The sequence below is a fragment of the Cylas formicarius genome, unplaced genomic scaffold, assembly GCF_029955315.1.
Source record: "Cylas formicarius isolate icCylForm1 unplaced genomic scaffold, icCylForm1.1 PGA_scaffold_6__28_contigs__length_40554024, whole genome shotgun sequence".
Taxonomy (NCBI): Eukaryota; Metazoa; Arthropoda; class Insecta; order Coleoptera; family Brentidae; genus Cylas; species Cylas formicarius.
The window spans coordinates 9,904,964-9,929,798 of NW_026844347.1; the positions used below are offsets into that span (position 1 = coordinate 9,904,964).

General features: G+C 34.5%; 3 protein-coding genes across 10 annotated transcripts in view; 1 reads left to right on the top strand and 2 right to left on the bottom strand.

The window, feature by feature from the left end:
- The first annotated feature begins 4,282 nt into the window (after positions 1–4,282).
- LOC132703476 (uncharacterized) lies at positions 4,283–10,929 on the top strand. 4 transcript variants are annotated; one of them, XM_060672750.1, is made up of 11 exons: positions 4,283–4,831; positions 4,886–5,189; positions 5,414–5,671; positions 5,723–5,831; positions 6,140–6,292; positions 7,800–7,938; positions 9,452–9,528; positions 9,630–9,790; positions 10,181–10,328; positions 10,381–10,606; positions 10,699–10,929. In XM_060672750.1, exons 1-11 carry the CDS (start codon positions 4,806–4,808, stop codon positions 10,925–10,927), a joined length of 1,830 nt encoding a protein of 609 aa, XP_060528733.1. In that variant the 5' UTR covers positions 4,283–4,805; the 3' UTR covers positions 10,928–10,929. The 4 variants fall into 4 exon arrangements, with proteins under 4 accessions (XP_060528733.1, XP_060528735.1, XP_060528734.1 ...); XM_060672751.1 differs by having other exon boundaries at positions 4,799–4,831; positions 4,886–4,984; XM_060672752.1 differs by lacking the exon at positions 4,886–5,189 and having other exon boundaries at positions 4,285–4,864; positions 5,411–5,671.
- Positions 10,925–12,739, bottom strand: LOC132703478 (26S proteasome non-ATPase regulatory subunit 11). The gene is made up of 2 exons (XM_060672754.1): positions 11,577–12,739; positions 10,925–11,378 (listed from the first exon to the last, which is right to left on the bottom strand). The coding sequence occupies exons 1-2, from the start codon at positions 12,730–12,732 to the stop codon at positions 11,257–11,259; spliced, it is 1,278 nt and encodes a 425-aa protein (XP_060528737.1). The 5' UTR covers positions 12,733–12,739; the 3' UTR covers positions 10,925–11,256.
- Positions 12,740–13,850: 1,111 nt separating this feature from the next.
- Positions 13,851–24,835, bottom strand: part of LOC132704125 (excitatory amino acid transporter 2) — a 32,186-nt gene continuing 21,201 nt past the window's right edge. For 4 of the 5 annotated variants that reach the window (XM_060673920.1, XM_060673921.1, XM_060673918.1 and 1 more), the window contains exons 9-12: positions 19,520–19,745; positions 15,838–15,972; positions 14,237–14,358; positions 13,917–14,110 (exon numbers count right to left, since the gene is read on the bottom strand). In XM_060673920.1, coding sequence (XP_060529903.1) covers positions 14,055–14,110; positions 14,237–14,358; positions 15,838–15,972; positions 19,520–19,745 — 539 coding nt within the window. In that variant the 3' untranslated portion in view covers positions 13,917–14,054. Of the gene's footprint in view, positions 14,111–14,236; positions 14,359–15,837; positions 15,973–19,519; positions 19,746–24,835 lie in introns of all 5 variants that reach the window. The other variant, XM_060673922.1, reaches the window with a different exon arrangement.

The following is a 24,835-nucleotide window of genomic DNA, read 5'->3' on the forward strand; positions in this document are numbered from 1 at the left end:
CTTGCATTTTATTTTTTGGAAGACCCACTACCGAAATAAAGAAAACATGTCAGAACACTATCAGCATAGTAAAACAACGACGAAATCAGCTAAAACATAAAATGTTTAAACTATATTATATATTGAAGGGGTGCAACGTTAGCTCGCCTCCTCGTGGTGCACCCTGGGTAACGCTAAAGAGCTAACACAGCTGGCGGTCAGACAATTTGTATCTATATCCTGTCCCTTAAACACATGTTTCTACTGTTCTACTAGTGAGGATGACCTCGCAAGCTATTCCAAATCAGATTCGAAACAGCTCTTCTCAGAGCCCCAAGACTAGAATTATCGGACCGTCAGTCCGTATTTGCCAGCTAAATATAGAGGGTATAAGCAGAGCCAAATGTGAATACCTATCTAAACTGCTGACCGAAAATGACATCGATATTGTGACCTTACAGGAAACCCACACAAACAGCGAAGAAGAATTTCAAAAAAGAGGTCGTATCCCTGGTTATACCGCACTTGCATCTCTTTTCCATCATGCCCATGGCTCAGCCACATACGTCAGGAGCACTATAAAAAATGCATCCTTAGTATCATCCAAGTGCACGAACAGTGTCTACATAATAACCGTCAAGATCGGCCTTCTCTCGATAATCAATGTGTACAAGCCGCCTGGTATGACCTGGCCGGAAGCAGCTTTACCAATGGAAACTCGCCCCGCGGTCTATATTGGTGACTTCAACAGCCACAGCACTGCCTGGGGCTACCTTAATGAAGACGTTGCTGGTACCGAATTAACCAGCTGGGCGGAGATCAGTAATCTCTACCTAGTTCACGATGCCAAGCAGCCAGGGACATTTAGATCCGCCGCCTGGAACAGAGACTCTAACCCCGATCTTTGCTTTGTCACCAGAAAACTAAACAACACCCCCCTAGCAACAGAAAGGAAAGTGCTTTCCCCATAGCCAACATAGGCCTGTTCTGGTGACAGTAGGAGTCCAAATCCCACTTATAAATTCAACACCAAAGCCAAGATGGAATTTCAATAAAGCGGACTGGGGAAAAATTCCAACACATCCTGGATAGAACTCTGCACTGGATCCCGGCTAAGCCCAAAAATTATGACAGATTCTGTGGAGCGGTGATCGCCGCCGCAAAAAAGTCCATCCCTCGAGGATATAGAAAAGAGTACATTCCCGGCTGGCATGAGGACAGTCAATCCTTATATGAGGAATATCTCAACAGCCGAGACCCTGATCTCGCTGACGAAATACTGCAGAGCCTTGACAACGCTAGACGTAATAAATGGTCCCAAACCGTCGCCAATGTGGACTTCAAACACTCGAGCCGAAAAGCCTGGAGCCTCATAAGAAAACTCGGATCAGGTTCTCCACCTGTGAGAAACGACCCCGCGGTATCCGCGCCCAACGACAAAAGTCACACAACCAAAATTAGAAAAGAGCTATCCCAGCTAAAAAAGAACATGACAAGAGAATCCGATTTCGCTAAACCCTTCTCAACAGAGGAGATTGAAAACGCTATAAAGGAAATGAAAACAGGTAAAGCGCCCGGCTATGATGGGTTGCATGTAGAGTTCTTGTCCTATAGTGGATCTGTAACAAAGGCTTGGCTGGCTAAGTTCTACTCTGAGATTCTCCACAATGGCTATATACCACCAAAACTAAAAAACTCAAAAATAATCTCATTGCTCAAGCCTGGTAAAGATAAAGACAGACCCGAGAGCTATAGACCCATCGCATTACTCAGCTCCTGCTATAAACTACTGGAAAAACTTATATACAACCGCATATCCGACATAATCATGCTGCATATCCCAATAGAACAGGCGGGATTCAGAAAAAACCGAAGCTGCTGTGATCAAGTCCTCAGCCTTACAACCTTCATAGAAGCTGGTTTCCAAAATCAGGGGAAATCGGCATTCGTTTTCATAGATTTAACCGCGGCTTATGATACGGTCTGGCGCCAGGGTCTTATATACAAACTTCTGAACATCACCAGATGCAAAGCAACTACAAGCCTTATCGACAACATGCTTAGCAATCACTCATTCCAAGTGCATTTGAATGATCAATCAAGTAAAAAGAGAGTACTAAATAATGGTTTACCGCAGGGGTCCGTCCTTGCCCCTCTGCTATTTAACCTTTATGTGTCAGACCTACCTGAAACTCGCTCTAAAAAATTTAACCATGCCGACGACATGGCTCTTGGCTTCAGACATAAAAACCTCCACGTTGCAGAAGATGTACTGTGCGAAGATCTGATGGCCATGAATGATTTCTTTGCGAAATGGAGATTGAAACCGAGTGTGACCAAAACTGAGACTTCTTGCTTCCACCTTAACAACAAGTTGGCGAACACAGAACTGAACGTCGAATTTAACGGAACCCGACTAAAACATAACAAGCACCCGAAATACCTGGGCGTCACCTTAGACCGTACACTCTCCTTTAAAAAACATTTAAGCAACGTAGCCGCCAAACTTAAGACAACAAACAACATAATATCCAAACCGATGTTCCGTTCTTGGCCTTGTTTACTCCTCGGCCGAATACTGCGCTCCTGTCTGGACGAATAGCCTCCACTCAAAACTAGTGGATGTCCAAATCCACAACTCACTTAGAATGATCAGTGGAACCATCAACTCCACACCCACGTATTGGCTCCCCGCGCTCTGCAACATTCCACCAGCCCATCTCCGGCGATCGGAAGCTCTCTGCAGAGAATTTAGAAAAATACAAAACAATCCCCAACTCCAAATCCATGAAGATATCGCTCAACTAGGGCACAGGCTCCGCTCCAGAAAACCTCCAATTCAAACAGCGGCAGCGCTTATATCCAATAACTTCCACCTACAAGACGAATGGGCTCAGATGTGGCAAAATAGCGTTCCTCCAGATATCTGCAGCGTTTTCCACGTTAACCAAACTGTTCCAGGTTCTACACTACCGAGAGGAACCTGGTGCTCCCTAAATCGGATCCGTACAGAATGCGGTGTTTGTGCGGACTCTCTGCACAAATGGGGCAAATCAGAAACCAACTGCTGCGACTGTGGAAGGCGACAAACCATCCGCCACCTAGCATACGAGTGCGAAAAAAGACAGAGCCAGTGTATGACAACAGACTTCTTGAGGGCCACTCCATCGGCTCTTGTTTGGATTGAAAACCTAGATATTAAGATTTAACCTTTGTAAACATTAACCTTTAAAACTAGACTGTGTTATTGCCATACGATAATAATAATAATAATAATATTGAACAACTTATAAGTCTGCAGAATCCGAAGTCACTGCCGGCAACGTTGCTATATTGACAAGTTACATATTTGTTTTAGGGATAAATTTTGAATTTAAATTAAATGTTTAGAAACGATTTCTCGGCGATTTTCTTTTGAGCTTAGTCCGAGATTTAGATTTGTTTTGTTTAGTGTTTCGTGGGTTGTCATCTAAATTTTAATCTTGAAGCAATACACAATATTTTGCCGGATAAGCCCGATTTCAAGTCAAATGGTTTATTCGGGAAGGACTAAAAGCTAACCAAAGCTCCCATAATCTTTAACTTTCTCCTAAGACAAATTCGTTCCGCTCAACAAAAATTAGTTTTTAGTTAGTTCGGGTTAGTATTTGTTACTCCCTTTCCCGGTTTTTAAGTGACATTTACTGCATTAAATGATAGAATAACAGCATTTAGTGCTAGCGCTGCTGTAAATCCCGTATTCGCGCGTGTCGTATAGCTTTCCTCTCCTGGTTACATGCTAATGAGTCTTAAAACTTTGTCCACATCAAATAAAAAACATAATGCAAAAACTTTTCTTCAGGTTAGATTGTTTTAGAAGAAAAAGTAGCTACGTCAGCTTACACCACCTCGCATCTTACAGCCTCGCAACACATACAAAAGGATACCTAAAAAAAGGAGGGTGATAAACCATTAGGCCAACTAAAATTCCAAACTAAATGGATAGGAGTACTAGATAATATAGTGGCCCTACTAGGGTAGAATTTGATTTTTCGAGCATGCCTCTGCATTTAATTCACTAATTTGCCCCAAAACAGCGATATTCATACACATGATGTTTTCCCACAACATTTACAGAGATCTAGACACATTATGACAAAATACCAAAGTAAAAATCCTGCAATCATACTTATTGACAATCAGCTGCCATGTTGCTTGTTCAAGGCCGCATGGCAATTGGTTAATAAGATATATCTACTTATACAACGGATACTCATCACTTACCTTCTATGCAGGATTCTGTGGTGGAGCATTGTACGCGGCGGTTTAACCTCCGTTCGCTCCCGACAGAATCCCTTGTATTCGTCCTCAAAAGTTTGATATCGGTTTCCACTGTGTGGACTTAGTGTTGTTAGTGTTCAGTGCATGTTTTAAAGTTATAATCGTCGTCGGCCCCGTCGTATTTCCCCGTTCACGCCGGTATGGAGGCCGGATGGGCCCGGATGGTCCGCGGTGGAAGCGGGGGGTGTCGGTTTTTTTTGGTATCGGTCAAATTTGTTTTTTTGCTAGTTGAGCAAATATTGATTATATGTCTTCTTTGTACGTGTTGGTTAATGACCAAAAGCGAAGATCCTCGACGGAAGTCGGCAATGGGCGAATTGATCCTAGCAGTCGAGCCCAACATTTTTTTGTGAAACGCATACTTGAACTTGAACTTGACCTTCTATGCATGTAACTTTTATCTTTTTATCTATGGTCGTTCAAAGAATAAGATAGGAGATGGACAAAAGAAGAAGAAATTGAAAGGTTAATTTGTTATAAATAATAATATAGTGGTATATTTACAAATGGATGAATTTTTGAAGTTGTCTTGGTAAATCCGAAGTAAAATTTATTTAAATTTAATGTAGGTACTTCCGTTTTTTAGGCGCACGAAACAAATTTCTGACCTTGAACCGCAACGAGTGTTCATTACTGAAGAAGTTATATCCAAATCCTTAATTTACAAATCGTTTCACGATAAAAGGTTATTTAAAATTAATAAAAGAAAGCAAATATTTGATGATAGCATTTATTTTCCTGGTGGAAATTTTGGAATAAATACAACCATCAAATCTTTATTAGACGAATGGAGCCAGGAACAGTGTTTAAAAGCTCTAAAGCTTTTACACAATGGAAAGGATCCTTCCAGTTTTACTACAAGCGAACAGTTTTTTATAAACGTTTTTAATGTAATACTCTTATTTTATTTTGATTGTATTGTAAATTTTTGTAAAACCAATATCGAGTTTTACTTTATTTATTAATAGAGGTAAACTAAAGAAAGGGAACTTCATATAATCATATATCATATATTCATATAAAACTTACTGGGAAACTAAATCCAGTATACATTTTTGTTTTATTTTTAGTATGCTTGAAAGAAAATGTCTATTAGGTAGCTTTTTTTTAGTAGAAGCTGAAACCAAAAATTATCCAGGAAAATGCAAAGTATGAAACACATGTTTTGAATGAATGGAACCAGAAGGATAAAGCGAAATTATTAAGGATAAAACCTGCTATAATATTATTTGGCAAACAATGTTGGGAAATGAGGTGGAAAAACTTAGGGCTATATCCAAGATTTTATAATGAAAAATGTTCATTTAATATGAAGTTCAACGAAAATGAAAATATTATAGATTTTACATGTACTCACAATGTTTTGGAAATGGTAAATGTCTGGTTATTGTGTTCTGTTCAGTCAAAAAAGTTTGTATTTCAGGGAACACTGGCAAGGTTTAGTCATCCCGATTTAAGAAGTCCTTGTCGCCTCCAAAAGGCTAATTTACCAAATTTAGAAGACAATCACCATTTTAATTCAAAACTCCCAGGTAAAAATGAAAATCAATTAATAAAAATCCTGGATGATCTCTTGCTTCTCCATAGCATGTTATTGGCCTCCAAAATTAGATTTTTTGCAATTTAAATATAGTTTAATCCTCCTTCTCTGGGTCACACTCTACATATGGTAATAAGTTGGTCAAAAATGTGTGGGAAAGATTAAATTTCAAAAATTTGACTCAATTTTTTTTTTAATGCTTAATGTAACAACAAGGAAGTGCCCATTTTATAGATGTGCTTCCCATTTAAATTTTTTGAAACTGTATCTAGATTTTCTACAAATTTCCTACACTTTCAGTTAGTCGTGATGAAAATATAATGAACTTGCTGCAACAATTTGAGGTGGACATTGTTATCTCTTTCAGCGCGTTAAAATGTATAACAGATAGTTCCGATTTGAAGAACAAATGGTTGATTCCAATTGTAGTTAAGAAAATTAAAATCCAACGAGGTAAGTGAATTACTTAATTGTGTAGTGTCTATGTGTGTTTTATATGCACATATATCCTGGTCTACTTATTTTGGGTCTGGTGTACAGTATCCACAAAAATCATTGCACCTGTCTGTAAAAAATGCAGAAAAAATGCTTTATATTTAGATTTTTAGAGATATAGAGGGGCAAAAGTAATACCCTGTATGTCTTTTAATAGTTTATTAGGCTTGTTATTAGCTTTCCAAAAAAGTTAGTTGTCTGTAAAAATAAATTGGTGAGTGCAATATTAAATGAGAATTGATAATACACCACTGCTATATCCAATTATTTCTCATAATTCTCATATGTTGGGTTAATACAAGTTATAGTAGGCGGAACAGGAGGCCGAAGTTAAAGTAATAATTACGAAATACTGAGACCGTTTAACAATTTAAGTATATTAGAAAAACAAGACGTTTTTTTTTCCATAGTGTACTCATAAAAAAAAATAAATGATGCTTTGTGTTTGTAACACCTCTAATGTAAGACGCATTTTTGAAAATAACAAGAAAAGTGAGTACACTATCTTAGACGTGTATGCAAAATGAGGCATTTGGCCATTGCTGCATTAGCTAACTTCAAGAAAGTAGTCCATTCGTAATTATGGCATTTTCTGCTCCGCTATTATTTTCTAGCTTTTGTACAATTCATGCCTGGGGTGGGGGTGTTTATTTTCAGCAGTTTTTGGGGGTAATTTGATAATAATAGTGCTTTATTCTCAAAAATTCAATTACAGAAAATACTTAAAATAAAATAAACAATAAACGCGGCGCAATAATTACATCTTACGCCTGCCCAAAAACCAAGTGTTCATATAAATAATAAAAAACAACCAAAAGGAGATGCGAAGAAAACAAAGCGGAAACTGAATTATTTTTCAGATTCTCTTTACATTTACAAACGTGTCAAGTGAGTGAAAGTTAATATCACACAAGTTAGCAATTTGGTTAAAGCTAGTCACATTAGATATATTGCTGATCTGACCATCACATTGGTACTACGACTAAAATTCTTGAAAAATTCAGCACGCTTAAATTATAGCATGGAATTAGAAACGCATTCTCTCTTCAGGGAGCGGACAGTCTATCGATTATGACTTATTCACGAGTTAGCATGCTCAAAGCAGTAAAAATATATAGGTAGTATTCCAAAATATTTTCACTAATGCGACATTGCTTCTTCTTCTAAAAAAAATATCACCTTTGATAAAGTAAGTGGCTCTGTAGATTTATTTTTTCCATTTATAATCCTCACGAAAGTCACCATTATACAGAGTGTAACTATTTTGAGTGCAGGCTGCACTTTCATAGAAAAAAAAACAATTTTTTCGCTAAAACAAACTCTCAGAATCTCCCAGTAATGGCAGCCTGTATGCCATGGATCGCTCTGCATATCATAATTTTTGTAGTAATCTATATTTTTTGTGGTAGTTTAACATCCCGGATGTAAAAACTAAGCATTTACATTACATTTTTTGTTTTTTCAGAAAATGAGCCAGAGAGATCGAAAAAAATAGTGTTTCTGGATAAACGGTGTTCCTATACGGAAACATCAAACGTTGATTTTGCACATCTTAGTTTCAAAAGATTGATTAGAACAAATTTTTGTCAGTTTGAAGCTTTCAAGTAAGTATTGAAGTCAAACTAATGCTAATGCTAACTTTGAAGAGCACGGATCAAGTATTAACTATGGTTTAAAATAATAATCCATATCAATATCAATAATTATTATTAAGTATTCTACCTTAAGGCTCCATTATAACACATTGTGGACTAGGCCTACTGAAGAGTCCAGATGTGGATAATTTTATGGTCTCTAATTTTAATTTATAATAGTTTTAACACATACGATGTCTATAGGCACATTTGGCACTTTATTTCAACCAGTGTCATCAAGGTCTACACCAAAATCGAACTTTATCGAAATTTTGTTATTTCGAATTTTTAAAATTATATAGTACATTGTTAAAAGCAAACATGTTGCCATTTTATCACATTTTCCATTTTCGCAATAAGATCCAGGCATTTTTAATAATTTTAGAAATAATAATTGTTTTAAATTTTAGATTTTAACAAGCGTATTCGTCAATTATTTTATTTTTGGAAATCCCCATAGGAAATTGTTTTCGAAATTTCCGGAAATTTTTATTATTTTGTTAGATCGAATGTGAATTAAAAAAAGGGCCATTTTTGGGTAAACTTATCGAGCTCAACAGAACGTTCTTAGTCTGACAACTTCACTAAAATAACCAAAACCAATCATCTTATGTGTCCATATGATCTATTACTTTCATCGAATATTTTTGATGATTTCAATTATGGTAAACAAAAATTCTTACCGCCACATTTCATTATCAATTTATTATCAATCAATCAATTATCAATATCGCTACCATCGGAGAATAAATTCTACTGCTTACATCACTTAAGTTGAGTTTGATATGTTGTGAGCGGCTGAAATATGGAACAAATTCTTTTAAAAATCAGGTTTGGGATTTCAAGGAAAATATTCGTAATTCATTTTTTTTTGCAGTAAATAGAAAATATACAGATGTCGATACCAAGTTCTTTTCTTTATATCGAACACCATTTTGTTAAATATCCATTTTCGAATTTTGCGTCACTCTCTCACTTTTTGTGAGGAAAAAAAAAGAGACATTTTATTTTGAAATGAAGCGGTACAAATTGTCACAATTACATTTCTGTCAGGAAATGAATATGACGCATATAAACGAAACTCTGAAAATTGAAATTTTTATTTTTATTGGATATGCAGGCAAAACGAGAACTCAAAAAGAGGATTGTAATTTGTTTAAAGTAAAATATCCAGAAAGGCGCATTACAAGATCGAGTCAGTAAAATTGAGATCAAGTTCCATATTTCAGCCGTTCACTGTATGCTCAAAATACTACACGCGTATTCCAAACCGTATACTTACGCTATAAAGACTCTTACAAATATCAGCCTTTTGAAGAAATAAGACCTCTGAATCAGTTTCTTTTCAAACGTACTTACCTAATTACTACTATTATGTGTGGATTATGCATATCATGTATAATACATATAAGCATTTTATATGAAGCTATTTATTTCAAAAGCTGCTGTGCGAAACTTCAGTTCTTTATTAATTTCATTTTAGGTATGATAAACAAGAGACTTCAGTATCAACTTCAGAAGAAACTAGAAATAAATCTTCAACAGTTAATGAAAATGCTGGTTAGTACCATTGTCAATATGTAAAAAAAAAAAAATGGAAATCTTTGATGCGGCTTATGCAGTAAACTTAACTGCCCTTATCATATCCAGTTTTCTTTTAGACGAAGCTTTTAGAGAAAAAAATTGCAACAAAATTCATCATAATGCAACTTACAGGATTTGGAACATAAAGAAAACTGATTGCCAAAATAATCTAATGAAAAACAAATCCAAATCCCTGGAAATTAATGTACTCGTACGAAGTAAACTTGATGCCTGTGAGGTAATAGTTTGAGTCTTTATTTTTCATGAAACCAAAATTAACTAACACCAACAAAAAAAAATTGAAGGTAACGTTTGTAAAACTTCGGGAGTTCACCAGCAGGCCAGATGCTAGTTGCTGTGAGTGATGATGTTTTGACGTTTGAATGTATTCATGCTGTTTTGCAAAAATGTACCCAAAAACTAATAGTCGTATAATAGTATGCAACATATTGATAAACTTGTTCACTGGCTCGTTATTGCATATATACTATATATATATATATATATATATATATATATATATATATATATATATATATATATATATATATATAATAAAAATATTTTGAAACAATAAGTCTTAATTACATTATATAGGGAAATTATTTTAAAAACATGCTCTTTTCAGTGCAACGAAAATAATACTCTCCAACCTGTCATCTTATATCCTAAATTGGAAATGCAGTTAAATTTTGGTGCAAATATACCATCAAAATCGGAATTGGCACGAGAGTGGACATCCTTGTTTTTCACTCCATATTCAAATTTATATAGAGGTAATGAAAAATGTAAATTGATACAACTTAAAAAAATAGAAAAAGCTTTTAGTTAGAATATCGCCTCTCACAAATGAAGTTATATGCGTGGAAAGGTGTACAATTCAAAAAGTTGTCACAGAAGCTCAGACTCATTATAATTACAAACCACACCTAGGTTTAGGTATTTTGCAAAAGGTTTTTGAAAAATTGCAGATGTTGGAACCCGGAAACTATTTACTGCAACATCTCCCTAAGCATGAAGCATTTGTTGCTGTATTAAAGGAGTGCCAAGAAAGGTGTGTATGCCAAATGTTCTTGTATTTTCTTGAACACACATTTTATTACTAAAGTCATTGAGGGGGACCAGGCAAGATTTTTTTTGTTTTAGTGGGGGAGATAGATTTGATCTGCATAGCGAACAAGAGAAAATTGTTACAGACTCTCTTCCCAAAGACTGGCTTCCAATCGACGTCAATTTTGTATTGCCATCGTTTGATATAGCAAGAAGAATGCCTGGAATGTTTTCACCAAGGAAAAAATTTAATAAAGTTAAGAAAAAGAAAAAAGGGAAAAAACTCAAATCCACCAAGGGTAAAGCGAAAAAGAGCAAACAATAATTATAAATTATTTATTATGATTAAGCAAAAGTAACAGTTTGCAAAGTATTATATTAAAAACACTTGTACAATAAAGACAGCACTTTTCATGATTTATTCTTCTTCTATCCCGACCCAGACTGAAAAGTGCTGCAAGACTTCAACATATACAAATCAAACCCACAAACTTTATTATATAGAATTTAATTTGAAAATCAGAAAGCATTTTGTTAATTATGTACACACTATGTAAGTTGTTAAAGAGGGAAAAACAAAAATGCAATTCAAATTAGGGAAAATTTAAAATTGGTAGGAAAAATACAGTCTGTTTTAATATGTCAACACTTAACCTATGAGAGCTTCTTTGCTTTTTGATAAAGTGTGTCTACAACTTTGCTCATGCTTTGTATTGTTTCTAATGCCATTTCATAAGTTTTGTCTACTGGAGTTTCTTCAAATACGATCAATACACCTAAAAAAAACAATGATTAGGATCAAACATATATATTTTGAGATTCCAAATTCATAAACTTTAAAATATTTGTTAAAGTTTCAATAATTTGGATAACAAATTTAGGGGTACAATGTGGAATATTGCTCTCATAATGTCACAGATTAGTAGAACGACACCATAGATTTTTATTAACATTATATTATTATTAAACCATACCTTCTCCTTGATCCAAAATTCCATGAAACTTAGCATCAAGAATCATTTGTGATAATTTTTTCTCTACTTGTGGCATTGGAAGCTTGATAGTTTTTGCAATATAATCAACTTGAACTCTGCTGTATGGTTCTATAATCCTACATAGGTTTTGTTCCAACATATTATCATACAAAGTTCCCAAATGGGCCCTTACGATAACATCATCCTCTAATTCATGCTTGAATTGTTTTACTGCTTGTTGGAAGTCTGCTAGGGATCTCTTGTGCGACGCTTGTGCTACTGCTTTCATTGCATCTACATCTCGGCCAGCATACTTAATCGCTAGTTTACCACTCACAATTTGTTGGACATCTTCTGGATTGTTAAGCATTATTTTTGACAGCAACATATATTTTAAGGCTGTCAAAGCTTTTGGAGATTCAGCACTATCAAAACCTTCAAATGCTTCATAAAAATATGAATATGCTGTTTTGAAATCTTTTTCGTCAGCAGCATGTAAAATGCCAGACTGAAGGTCTAATGCAGCCTGAGCTTTAGGTGGGCAATAAATAGCATTTGCTGTTGTGCGGGCAGAGGTCAATGCTGCTCTTGCTTTGGGCAAGTTACTCAGTGCATGGTAGGTTTTACTTTCCAATAATTGTACTTCTACCAATAAATTTTTGTCATCCAGTTTTTTTAGTTCCTTAAGTAATGTAGACCCTAGTAGAAGCGCTTCTGCAAACATGCCAGTATCGAAATATAAAGCCACTAATCTCGCTTCTAGTGACTGTCTCAAAAATGTCCGCCTTTCTTCTTTAGCCCACTCGATACATTCTTTACACAGTTGAACTTCAATTCCTATTCCAGCCTCCAAGTCCAAAAAAAAGTCAACAAGAGATCTTACAAGCTTGGCTGCTTTAGCTTTGCTAATTTCACTTAAAAACGGTCTCGTTTGCTTGATCAAGTCTGCAAGTTCTTTAGCTTTACCTTCTTTCTTGTATTTTTCCCCCAAATTAAGAATATCTTGTTCTTTGTTTTGAATATTTTCATCATCGTTATCTTCATTATCATCGCTACGTTTCAATTTCATCAATTTATCGTGTTGAGAAGGAACAGATTGCGCTCGTTCAAACAACATTGCACCTGCCATATTTAATATCTGGAAAAGCACTGTCATCACCGAGGAAATGAAACTTTAATTTTTTTGACGTGACTTTCAAAATGTCAAAAATGTATTTCCAGCCACACCAAAACGTGTATCTATGGTGACCCGTTCAATAACAATGCGTATTACATATTACTTTTTTATTTTACATTCGGGCAAAGTTAGCCCGAATAAAAAATTCGAGTTCAAAGAAGTTTCGATTTAAAAAAAAATGCGCAGCATCAACTTTTAGCACTTTGATAACAACATTTTGATAAAGGTAGAGTCGAAATCTGGGTTTAGAATGACGACTTAACTACAGTTTAAAATATCAAATTATCAACATTATCCACCAATTTCACGAGCGCCATTGGGTGCTAATAGTATATTGTGCAACAAGTTTCATAAAGGCTGTTTTAGTCACGAATTTTATTTGACCATCGTGTGCGCAAGTGCTTAAAAAACGAGTGACTAAATAAATTTATCAACGCGTTGCGTATTATACTTTTTCTACGACAATAGTTTTGCTAATTGTCCTGTTGACTGAATGTGAAATGGCTTTCTGGTTGTTTTGCTATTCTGTGCGGTATACCGATTTACCGCCATCTGCCATAAAAGCACATTTAGAGGAAGGCGGGAAAAAAAATAGGTTATGTAATCTGAAGTTACTGTTCCGTTTGTCCGCCAATCATTATTGTCGGAAAGTACGTTACGCGTTAGTTACGGTGATGTTGGTTAGAGATTTGCAACTTTCTAGTTTTATATTTATATGGATTTGTGTCATTTTAAAAATGTTATTAATTTTGAAAAAGAAATATTATGTTTTTATTCACTAAAAACTTAAGCTTGTAACCCATATATATAATAATATATGTGCACTTTTTCCTTGACTTGATAGGATCGATGGTTGCCATGGTACACATCGTACGAATTGTACATGACGTCTACAATTTTCCGAAGAATTGAAAAATGCGATAACACATCACAGTTGTTGCACAAAAAATAAATAAGTTGTCATCCATTCCCGATCTGTTTCCACCGGTATATTCCCAATTTTCAAAAATTTGCTAATAATTTTCTCGTACTTATAAAAAGTATTAATGAGTTTTGATATTTTTTGCGAAAAAAAAAACAATACAATAATAGGTATGGTATATTCATTTACCCAAATGGCTTTTACAAACAATTATTAAAATGTACAAGATCAAATGGTAATTGGTATATTGGTAGATTAGATTACTGGACTAATATTTCTGTAGGCTGATATGCCAATGAAGCTTTATCGCGACCAGCATTCAACAAATAATCCGAATTTTGATCGCATATTTCCAGTTCGTTGTAACACCATTTCTCTATCACTGCCGCCGTATAACAATCGCCCAATAGGTTGTTAGGAGTGCGCACTCTGTCTCTAAAACATTTGCAAAACATTTCTAAAAAATTAAATTTTAGCCTTATTTTTCGAAATATTTATACACAACTGCATATTCTTTAAAAGCTAAAAACAAGCTGAATGAAATTGAATAAAAATATTTACCTACGTACTTTTCCATTAGTTGGAAGATAACTAAGATACGAGGGTGCGTGTTACAATGTATTATTGTTAGTATCTCAAGGTGGCAAAATTTTGTATACGGCATGATGATCCTTCTAGCGTTGCTAATAATGAATATTCCTTGTATTTACAACCAAAATTGGGTATCCTGGGCAGTGTTATTACGGGGTAGCTCATTTATTATTAGAGAATGATCGATGTGATTTTAGTAATACTGGCTCGATTTTCGTGAAACAAAAGATTACGCTTTCAAAACAATCCTAGCTGGTTTTGTTTTTGAGATTCAGAGCAAAATGAAACATTTGACTATTTCAGTTACCCTTAAATTTGTCTTTTAAACACCCTGCATCGTAATGAGATGCTTGAAACGGAATATATGGAAGTTTTTGATTAGCATATGCAGTGTGTTTTAAAAGACATAAACGTAACACTATGTCCGGCTAATTATTTTATTCATTGTTAATTGTTACGTTTATAACATCGCGGAGTTCTCTAGTTTTTGTTTTCAACAACTCCGTCTTTTGTCTCTACGGACCACACACAGAAACGCAATCTCAAATAGAATCTGGTAGATCTTGTATTCAGATTGATTCATATTTACTATTTTTTTATACGCTGTGCAAAAATTTGTAGCTGTTTAAATATATTTTTTAAAATAAACATACCAGATTTTGAAAATTTCAAAAATATTCTAGTTTTGATCTTAATTTCATATGAGTGAAATTAAAAAATAAGTATAAGTATTTACACTAATATTTAATGGTCTGATCCCCTAAAATTCTACAGTACATTAAAAAAAAGTATTCCAGATTATATTGTTGTTATAATTCATGCCCCCACTTTGCTTCTTGATCATAAGGAGACCCAACATTTTCATAACCTAGTCCTTATTAATAAAGGAAACATGGAAACAAAATTGATTGATTAATTGTTGTCAAAAATATTTAATGCTACTACAATTCGTTGTTGCTTTTTACAAAATTTCTTTCCTCCTGCGTCGGTTTTTGCTTAGTCGAAATTCTGACGTTTCGCCAATCCATCCTGTTGGCTTCTTCAGAGCTTGACTGAAACTGAAGAAGCCAACAGGATGATTGACGAAACGTCAGCAATTTTAACTCAGCAAAAACCGACGTAGGAGGAATCCAGAAGTTTTGTAAAAAGCATTACAGTAGCCTGTGGAAGTTTCTTTGAAAAATTAACAATTCGTTGTTATTCTAAAATTTTAAAATTATATGTTTATTAAAAAAAATATTATACATTATATTATACGCAGTTATACATTTTTGAAAAGCTTATAAAAATTATTTCTTTAAAAATCACGGGGTCTTCCAGTAAAAAAAACATTACGGCATTTTTTGTTCCACCAAAATTGACAACCTGCCGGATATGGAGGGTTACGTTTATCTATTTTAGAACACAATGCATACGCTAATCAAAAACTTCTATGGATTCCGTTTCATACATCTTAACTGGTAATTAAAATAGCTAAATTTAGCATTTTACTCTCTATCTCAAAAAACAAACCCAGCTATGATTGTTGCAGAGAATTGCAAATGAATTAATTTTGATGCCAAATCGCTTACACAAGCCAGTCTATAGCCAACAGCAACGACGCTTCTTCGAATGGTATATGGACGGTCGAAAGTATAGTGCCTACTAAGGCCACTCCAGCACTTGGAACACCAACTGACGAAAACGAAGTCAGGGTTGCTGCTATGCTGTAAAAGAATAGAGGTGCTTATAATATATCATTTAGCAATTTCTGCTGTTAGTAAGTCACTATTCTTGAATTCTAACCATTAGAAATGCTATTAGTATTTTTGATTGATTGATTTTTCATTAAAAAAACAGTGCGATTTTTATTTTCTAGGAAGAAATTGATTCTATTTGCATGAATGATAGATTATATCCTACAAATTTGTTTTTTTTGTCTTTTGTGCTTATTCACGATATATTTATCTACTATTTATTAATATCTAGCCAAAAATCTCAAATATGCTTATTCTAATTATCATTTTCCGGTTTCTAACAGAAACTTCATTCCCCATTTAGACTAACGAAACCGCTTCTTCGACGACTTTTGGGTGTGGCCACTAATATTTGGGGTTTTTCAGTTATTTACGGAATCATACAATATTTTTGTTCTGTGATAACGTTTCTTGTGTCCATTCCATTAGAGTTGATTAGGATTCGTTCGTTTGAATTATAATATACCAAATATTATTATAAACCCTGTTTGAATATATGTAGCCAACCGTACGGAGTTGGCAATATATTATGGACATAGTGGAAATGCTGTCGAAAAATTTGGCAACCTAGAATCGCTTCTCCCTGTTTTGGGAGTTTTTCGTTGCCAGAGCAAATCTTGAAATCTTCCTGGGGAGTAAAATTTTTACTTTTTTTTTTTTGAAGAATAGACTTGCGTATCTTCAATTAAGTGGATTCGAACTAGGTAGGATAGCAGGCCTACAAGAAGCTAAGATGTCCTTGTGGTAATTTGAAAACAGGATTGCTCGGAATGCTACAAGTGATGCGGTCTTTCGCAGAGTGTTTCGTACCGGACTGGACCGTTTATTATGCGATGACGCCTCCTTATCTTAGACCCTCTACAAAATATTTAACAAACCTTAGAAACAAAATGTGTTTGGATTCACTTATCTCCATATGACTTTATTTCATTGAAAAGTGTTTATCCTACAGTCGAGGAAAATAGTTGCTATTGTACAGGGTTTCTCATAACTATTTCATAATACCTAACCTTATTTTAAATGGAACACCCTCTATATTATTTCATTTTCGGTTTTTTGATAAAATTTTGTGGTTTCTTAAAATATTTAATTATTTTTTTTTTCCAAAGAAGCACCATTTTTAATTTAATTAATTATGAACGGAAATACAAGAATCATCATTTCGAAACTTTAATCGAAAATTAATTTTTCTACTCCCGTCTGTAAAATAATTAATTACACACCGATCTAGCGGGAAACGTCACGTTACACGTCAGTTTCGTTTCGGGATTTTACCGCACTGATTTGGGAGCAATTTGACGTTTGTCAGTTCTGACGGTCATGTCAGTGAATGTATTCGTGTTGTTTTGCGAAAATGTACAAATAAACTAACGGTTGTAGAAAAAGTATAGTATGCAACACGCTTCGTAAACTTTTTAAGTCACTCGTTTATTAAACACTCGCTCTACTCGTGTCAAATAAACTCGTGACTCAAATGCCGTTTACTGCACTTGTTGCATAATATAGTATATTCTACTCCCTTCTGTAAAATACCTAATTATACATCAATCTAGCGTGCGAAAAACGTCACTTTACTACCTGAGTGTCTTATCCCACGGATCCGAGCCCCTTTAGACATTTCCGGGTTTGGGAGCAATCGGATGTTTTCGGAGATATCACCGCACGGCAAGTTTGACGTTTGTCAATTCTGATAGTCATGTCAATGGATGTATTCGCGTTGTTTTGCAAAAATGTATTCAAAAGTCGTAGAAAAAGTATGCAACACGTTTCGTAAACGTTTTAAGTCACTCGTTTATTAAATATTCGCTCCGATCGTGCCAAATAAACTAAAATAACCAAAACTAAACATTATTTTCATATTCAAAGAATCTTTCACCAAACCTTAAACACATACTGATATTATTAATTTAAAGTGGGAGTAAATTTAATTCCAATGAAATAGTATATTATGGAACAAATGTTTGACACGAGAGGAGCGTAGCGGAGTGTTTACTAAACGAGTGACATAAAAAGTTTACCGAACGTGTTGCATACTATACTTTTTCTACGACCGTTACTTTTTGGGTACATTTTCACAAAACAACACGAATACGTTCACTGACACGTTTGTCAGAATTGACTAACGTGAAAATTCAAGGCGTGGGAAATACCTCCGAAAACATCCGATTGTTCCCAAACCCGTACGGTAAAATCCTGGAAATGTCCGAAGTAGTTTGGATCCGTGGGAAACGGGGAAAACCACAAATGCTATAATGTGCATTTGTCCAAATCACCCAAGGCTCCGGAGACGGACACGGGAAGACGCCCGAAACATTTATCCAAATAAAGAGAGAGGTTTAGACGAAGACATACAAGCGCTTCAATTCAATTTCAATTTTTTCATACTTTTTATCCTGATAACTAACTTTTATTTTTTGACTCTTGGGTATGCTAGGTAGCTGGTTAATTTTTTGCATGATCCAAAATATTTAAATTGACAACCATATCCTCAAAATAGTCGCAGCTGAAGTATTGGATAAAGATATTGATAAATTATATTGCTTATTGAATAAATTTAAAAATCATCAATAATTTTAGCTGTGAGAATTGGGCATATGTTTTTATTAACCTTTCATGATTCATGATAATCGCCGTATGCAACTTCTGAGTAAAAGGTACCTAAATACAATTTTACTATGACCGCACTGATTTATTTAAAATAATTGAGAACCTTTAAACAAACACATTTATGATAGGTTTGGCTCTTTGATTAATTAAAATGCAACTGAATCTTTTAAGCTGAGTCACTGTAAATATTATCAAATAGATGTATTTTAAAAACATTGTAATGTAAATAAATTTTAATTATTCTCTATCGAGGAAAATTCTTTCTCCACGTAAACGCTTTGTCGGCCTCCCTCCCGCGCTGTCCCGAACGAGCACCGAACGCTCCGATACGATTTGGACAAAGGAAAATTTGGACAAACACGGCCATTTGAGGAAACGAAACTGACGTGGTAAAGTGACGCGTCCCGCACGCTAGATCGGTGTGTAATTAGGTATTGTACAGGCGGGAGTAGAAAAAAGGATTTTTTTTTTACAATTTATAATGATGGCTTCTTCGTAGTATATTTAAATTGTCATTTTGTTATTGTTTTCTTTTCAATTCAAATTCAAATGCATGCACATATTAATTTCAACAAGACATTATAGAACGTCTTATTGATAGCGTTTTTCCTTTTTAATTTTACTACGTTTTTAGTATTTAGCTTATGCTTAGATGGTACAGGCTACAGCCATACCATCCTCGAAATCGCTGTTTAGAAAGAAAATGGCGCAAAGTGCAAGGTTAGTGGGTGAAATGTAATGTAAAATGTCATGTAAAATATCAATGTTGCCTGCGGCTTTAATCATCAATTTTGACTTTGACTTTGTGTCAGGAACAGGCTCACTCGAATCAAGAGCGGAATAGAGTCCTTATCAGTTACGAGTCACGTTTTAGTTCGTGACCTAACGCAGTAAAAATGAAGGAACTAACAATATTGTCACCATATCTCCAAAGTGAAGAACCTTTCCGGTCATTTGAGATATAAACACCCCCGAAACCGCTAGGAAGAGCGCCGTCCCATTCATGTTCAAGTTACACCCGAGGGGGATGACAAATCTGGATACCCTCGGGTCCATATGTACTTTTTCATCCATAAGCTTAAGCGTGACCGGAAGCGCCGCTGATTCGGAAGCGGTTGTAAATGCAGTCAGAATTGCTGAAAAAATTTTATCAGTGTTATCCTCGTATAATACAGGGTGTTTCACTGTTGGTGGAACGTGTTTCGAAAATTTTTTCAGTATTTAGCCAGATTGGTTTTTGGACTCCTCTCTATAGGTCTAAAATATTTTCAGGGTTGCAGTGTTACCGCTTGAATTGAAAATCCTTTACAATGAGATGGAATGTGCATATAAACTTTTTACCAGGAAAATTAAGAGGGCTTCTGTCAAAATTTTCATATCTTAAAGATTTTCTAAAAAGCGAACGTTTTATAATATTAATACATAATTAGTGGTTTATTCAAATAATTAATGCCAGAACTCTTTTTGCAGAATGTAGCGTTAGATATGCGAGAGTTATATTGTCTTAGAATTTAAATCTAAATTACTTGAGAAAAATTTATCTATAAAATTTTCTTCTATTTAGAGACTTTTTAAAACCTAAAATTGATATAAATGCTGGCTATGAAATTACTAATCAAATGCGACAATTAATGGGTTATTAAAAACCTAAAACCCTACACAAGTGCTTGTGTGCGTTACTTGTGACGTATTTTTGTCTCTGCTTGGCATTTTATTCAGAGTCTATTCTGTTGCATAGGCTGGTAAGCTGATCTCCAGCGTTGAGCAACGTAAGTATTTTCTTTTTTTTTCTTGTTGCTATATATTTATTATAATAAAAAGTCTCTTCGGAATTTTATGTGAATAATCTTCCTCCATTTAAATTCTCTTTTTTCTTTTACTTTCAAAATAATTAAATTTTGTTAGATAACATTCTTAAGTGAAAGTAATGGGGAGTCGCAGATCATTTTCGGAAATAAATGTCAATAACTTTCGAACGACTAAACGCATTTAGTCAGGGGTCCACGGGACATTTGACGGGAATCTACATTGACGTGTTAAAAACTACAATTTTTTCATTGGACATGGAAGAAAAATAGCAGCAGGGGGTCCACTGGAGATTTTGAAAGTGGTCTATAAGAAAAAAAGTTTGGAAAGCGCTGGTACATAAATTTACTGTTAAAACTCAAATATATTGATATGTATTATGTGTGATATGTAAACATAGTGGAAAAAACAAAAAAAATGAGACAATCAACATACGCTCTAAATATCTGCATCTTAATTTGATTGACATTTAAACACCGCCATTATAATGTTTGCTATTTTGTTCTCCAAAGATCACTTGAATTTTAAAAATAAATGTTGTGCAATGCTTTTCGACCTAGGCAGGAATACACTATGGCTCAAAATATTTTAAATCGATAGAGGAGAGTCAGAAATCTCTATGGTGGTGAAATTTTCAGCACATTGCTAAGATTTCCCAAAACGTCTAATCAACAGACGGTTGCTAGACAATAAAAACAGGAAATTAACTAGCAAAGAAAAGGTCACTAAAAACTGATCCCCATTTGAAAGTGACCAGGTCGCTTAAAATTTGGAACAGAAATTTAATAAATAAAAACGTTTTATTGCTAAGACTAATATACTGTGTGTCCTCGTCGTGCCAAACTGACTTCATCAATAAGGTTTATAGAATGTTCCCTACAGTGTCCCTGGGACTTTGCGCAGAATTTGATGCCATTCAACGAGAACTGGTTACAAACCTTATTGAGGAAGTCAGAGAGATATGGGCCTTAGTGTTAAATTTTTTTCATATTTAAATCTGTATGTTCTTTTCAGTTTTATAATTAAGCTTCTAATAAAACTAAAAAAAATTGTCATTGTCGCATATGCTCAAATTGAAATCTATATAAAAAAAATCACATAGCTTTGCCGCTAAGGAATAAATCTAGGGAGTCAAATTTCAATTTGAGTTCAGTTTCTAGTGCCAGATTTTTGCAAAAAGCGTAAAAAGTTAAACTTTTGATAAGGTAAACAGTTCGAAAAATATCAAATTTATGCAAGATCGTAGAAATTTATTATCTCACTAACAGGCAAGGACCTGCTTGAAATTTGCGCCCAAATTAGTTTTACAGATATGTATAGTCCAGCACACGATTAATGGTCATCACTAGCCTGGCCTATCACAAACGGAAGGTCCTTTACCCTCAATAAGCCGATCAATAAACCAATAAAAAGCCGACTTATAAGTGTTTATCAATACAGTGTGGTATTTTTATTTTAGTATTTGTGGGTTGAAGAAAATTTCGACGACGGAATGAACGAGAGTATCGAACCAATAAGAAAGTGTCATTTCAATATGTATCGTATATGAAGGTAAAATTTATCTAATGCTTACATTTTTATATATATTACTGGACAATTGCACATACGGTTTCTACGTATTTAAATTTTAAAAAACTTTTTGAAAAGACACCAACCAGTAGACTTTTACTTTAACATAGCAAAATATGTCAGGAGTTATTTTAAAAATGTCAGAGGGCATGGAATCTGCCATTGATAGGACAGTGGAGTCAATTGTTATTCCAAGGCCCATCTTGCGTCGATTCTTTGATAATGAGTGTCTTTAGGACTGGTGCTGCAGAGTGAATTCACAGGGAAGCGTATGCGATGTATGAGAGTAATCAGATTCCGTCACTTGAATCATTGCAACAGAAATTAAAAGAAAACGGTCAATTTAGTGGCCGTCTTGAAACATTGCGTTGATTTCTGTACAAATTTGGATTTGCCTAGATTTGAAAATATTGAAAAGCGTAGTTGCATTGGTGAAATGGAAATAAAAATATTTAACTGGAATTCATAAATTTCCAGTAGAAAAACGATGATTTAGACGAGACTTGGTTCGTGACACTACAAAGAAAGGGTGGTAAAATTCTTCATCGAACTTCATTTTAAATGTATCTGCATGTAGAGGAAAAAGAATCTTCAATTTAAACTGGCTCGAAGCTCGAGGAAAGGTTGGGCGACAAACGCTTTGCCACTTTCAGCCAAAAACATTATAGACTGGTCATTAGACTACCATGACGGATGTTCCACCAGGCAGCGTAATACTTTATGATAATGGTATCACAGCAATTTAGCTAAAAAAGTGCCAACGCTCAGCAGCAAAAAAGATGTATTGCAAGAGTTCCTTTATTTTGACGATGCTTATACAACTGATTGGGAATTGTTTGTTGTGTGTGTTTGAAAGAGCTATAAGACGAGGAATCGGAGTATTCCGAAACAGACAATAAAAATATTATACGCCACGGCACTGACCGCGTTAGCGTATAAGGCGCAAACCAATAAATGTTTTAAGCACTGTGCATAATAATATTCTATTTACTTTAATCGCGTATTTTTTTAGTATATTTTTTAATATTACTGTTATTGTTACTCTATTGATATTGTTATTTTATCATTTCGATATATTTTTGTTAAAATAATAAAGTTACTAGCTTTTCCTTCTGGGGTGTATATATCCCAGAAGAAAAAACCGATAATTTTATTTGTCAAAAACTAAAAGCCTAGTATTGGCGCTAAGAAGTTACGTTACCAAATTTCCTTTACGAAAAAAAATCTTTTATTAGTTTTTCACTGTTTCTAAACAAAACTTTTTTTTTCATTTATATTTTAAATGTTTGTTTTCGGATTATTTTTTAAAATATCAGTATAGGGTACATATATATATATATATATATATATATATATATATATATATATATATATATATATATATATATATATATATATATATATATTCCTTGTAAGGAAGAGGATGTACCCTATACTGATATTTTAAAAAATAATCCGAAAACAAACATTTAAAATATAAATGAAAAAAAAAGTTTTGTTTAGTTTAGAAACAGTGAAAAACTAATAAAAGATTTTTTTTCGTAAAGGAAATTTGGTTAGTTATATATATATATATATATATATATATATATATATATATATATATATATATATATATATATATATATATATATATATATATATATATATATATATATATATATATATATATATATATATATATATATATATATATATATATATATATATATATATATATATATATATATATATATATATATCCGCCCCCTGAATTGTCGCGTTGTTAATTTCGCCCGATCGTAGTTGCGATGTCCCCGTTGGCTGCTGCGCATCGCTCTGCTGTTTGATTATCGTTCTCCACGTGTTGGATAAATGCAGAGCGTCGTCTCTCGTATTGAGGTGTCCGGACTTTTCTATTTCGATGGCCTCTCGTATAATCCTAGTCCTAAAATCAGGAATATTAGCTATTTGTTTGCAAGTGCCGAAATCAATTTTATGGCCTGTCTGATGTTGGTGCTGAAACAAAGCAGATGTTGTTTGTTTGTTTCTTATGGCTAAACGATGTTCCTCGAGCCTGGCTGAAATCCTTCTGTTGGTCTGTCCCACATACGTCAGGCTGCACGATCCGCATGCTACACTGTATACTCCTTGGTTTTCCAGAGTAATTTTTTGTTTTGGGTTTCTTAGTATTGCTCCGATGGTATGGTCAGGTTTGTATGCCGTTGATATGTCGTGTTTCCGTAATATTCGGCCGATTTTGTCAGTAACCCCCTTGATGTATGGCAGGACAGCGATCGATCTTCGTTGGGTCTCGTCCTGCACTCTCTGCTGCGGCTGTTGTTGTTTATTGATTGCCTTGTTGATGGTGCGCCTTTGGTATCCGTTTTGTTGAAGACAGGTACTAATTTTCTTCAGTTCTTTATCTCTGTTCCTCTCGTTTGTGAGCCTGAAGGACCGAGCAATTAATGTATTTGCCACTGCCTGTATCTGTGATGGGTGGTGATGAGATTTAGCGTTCAGATATCTATTAGTGTGTGTTGGTTTTCTATAGACAGTGTGTTCCAAGTGTCCATCTTCGGTCCTTGTGATGTGCACATCTAAAAAGGGCAGACTGTTATCCTCTTCAAGTTCTATTGTAAATTGAATCCTTGGGTGAATGGAATTCAGATGATCTAGGAATTTCAAAAGCTCCTCCTTGCCAAAAGGCCATACAACAAATACGTCATCAACGTATCTTGTCCATAGTTTTGGCTTCAGATTTGCCTTCTCTATTGCTTTCTTTTCGAAGTAAATCATGAAGAGGTTGGCAATCACAGGTGAGAGAGATGATCCCATTGCTGCTCCATCTATTTGTCGGTAAATTTTCCCG

Excerpts from the sequence above, each read along its gene's own strand:
- LOC132703478 (XM_060672754.1), bottom strand. The coding sequence starts at position 12,732 with ATGACAGTGCTTTTCCAGATATTAAATATGGCAGGTGCAATGTTGTTT. Across the intron at positions 11,379-11,576 it reads AATTTTGGATCAAGGAGAAG|GTGTATTGATCGTATTTGAA; the intron begins GTATGGTTTAAT and ends TGTTTTTTTTAG.
- LOC132703476 (XM_060672750.1), top strand. The coding sequence starts at position 4,806 with ATGGATGAATTTTTGAAGTTGTCTTG. Across the intron at positions 4,832-4,885 it reads GAATTTTTGAAGTTGTCTTG|GCGCACGAAACAAATTTCTG; the intron begins GTAAATCCGAAG and ends TCCGTTTTTTAG. Across the intron at positions 7,939-9,451 it reads TGTCAGTTTGAAGCTTTCAA|GTATGATAAACAAGAGACTT; the intron begins GTAAGTATTGAA and ends ATTTCATTTTAG.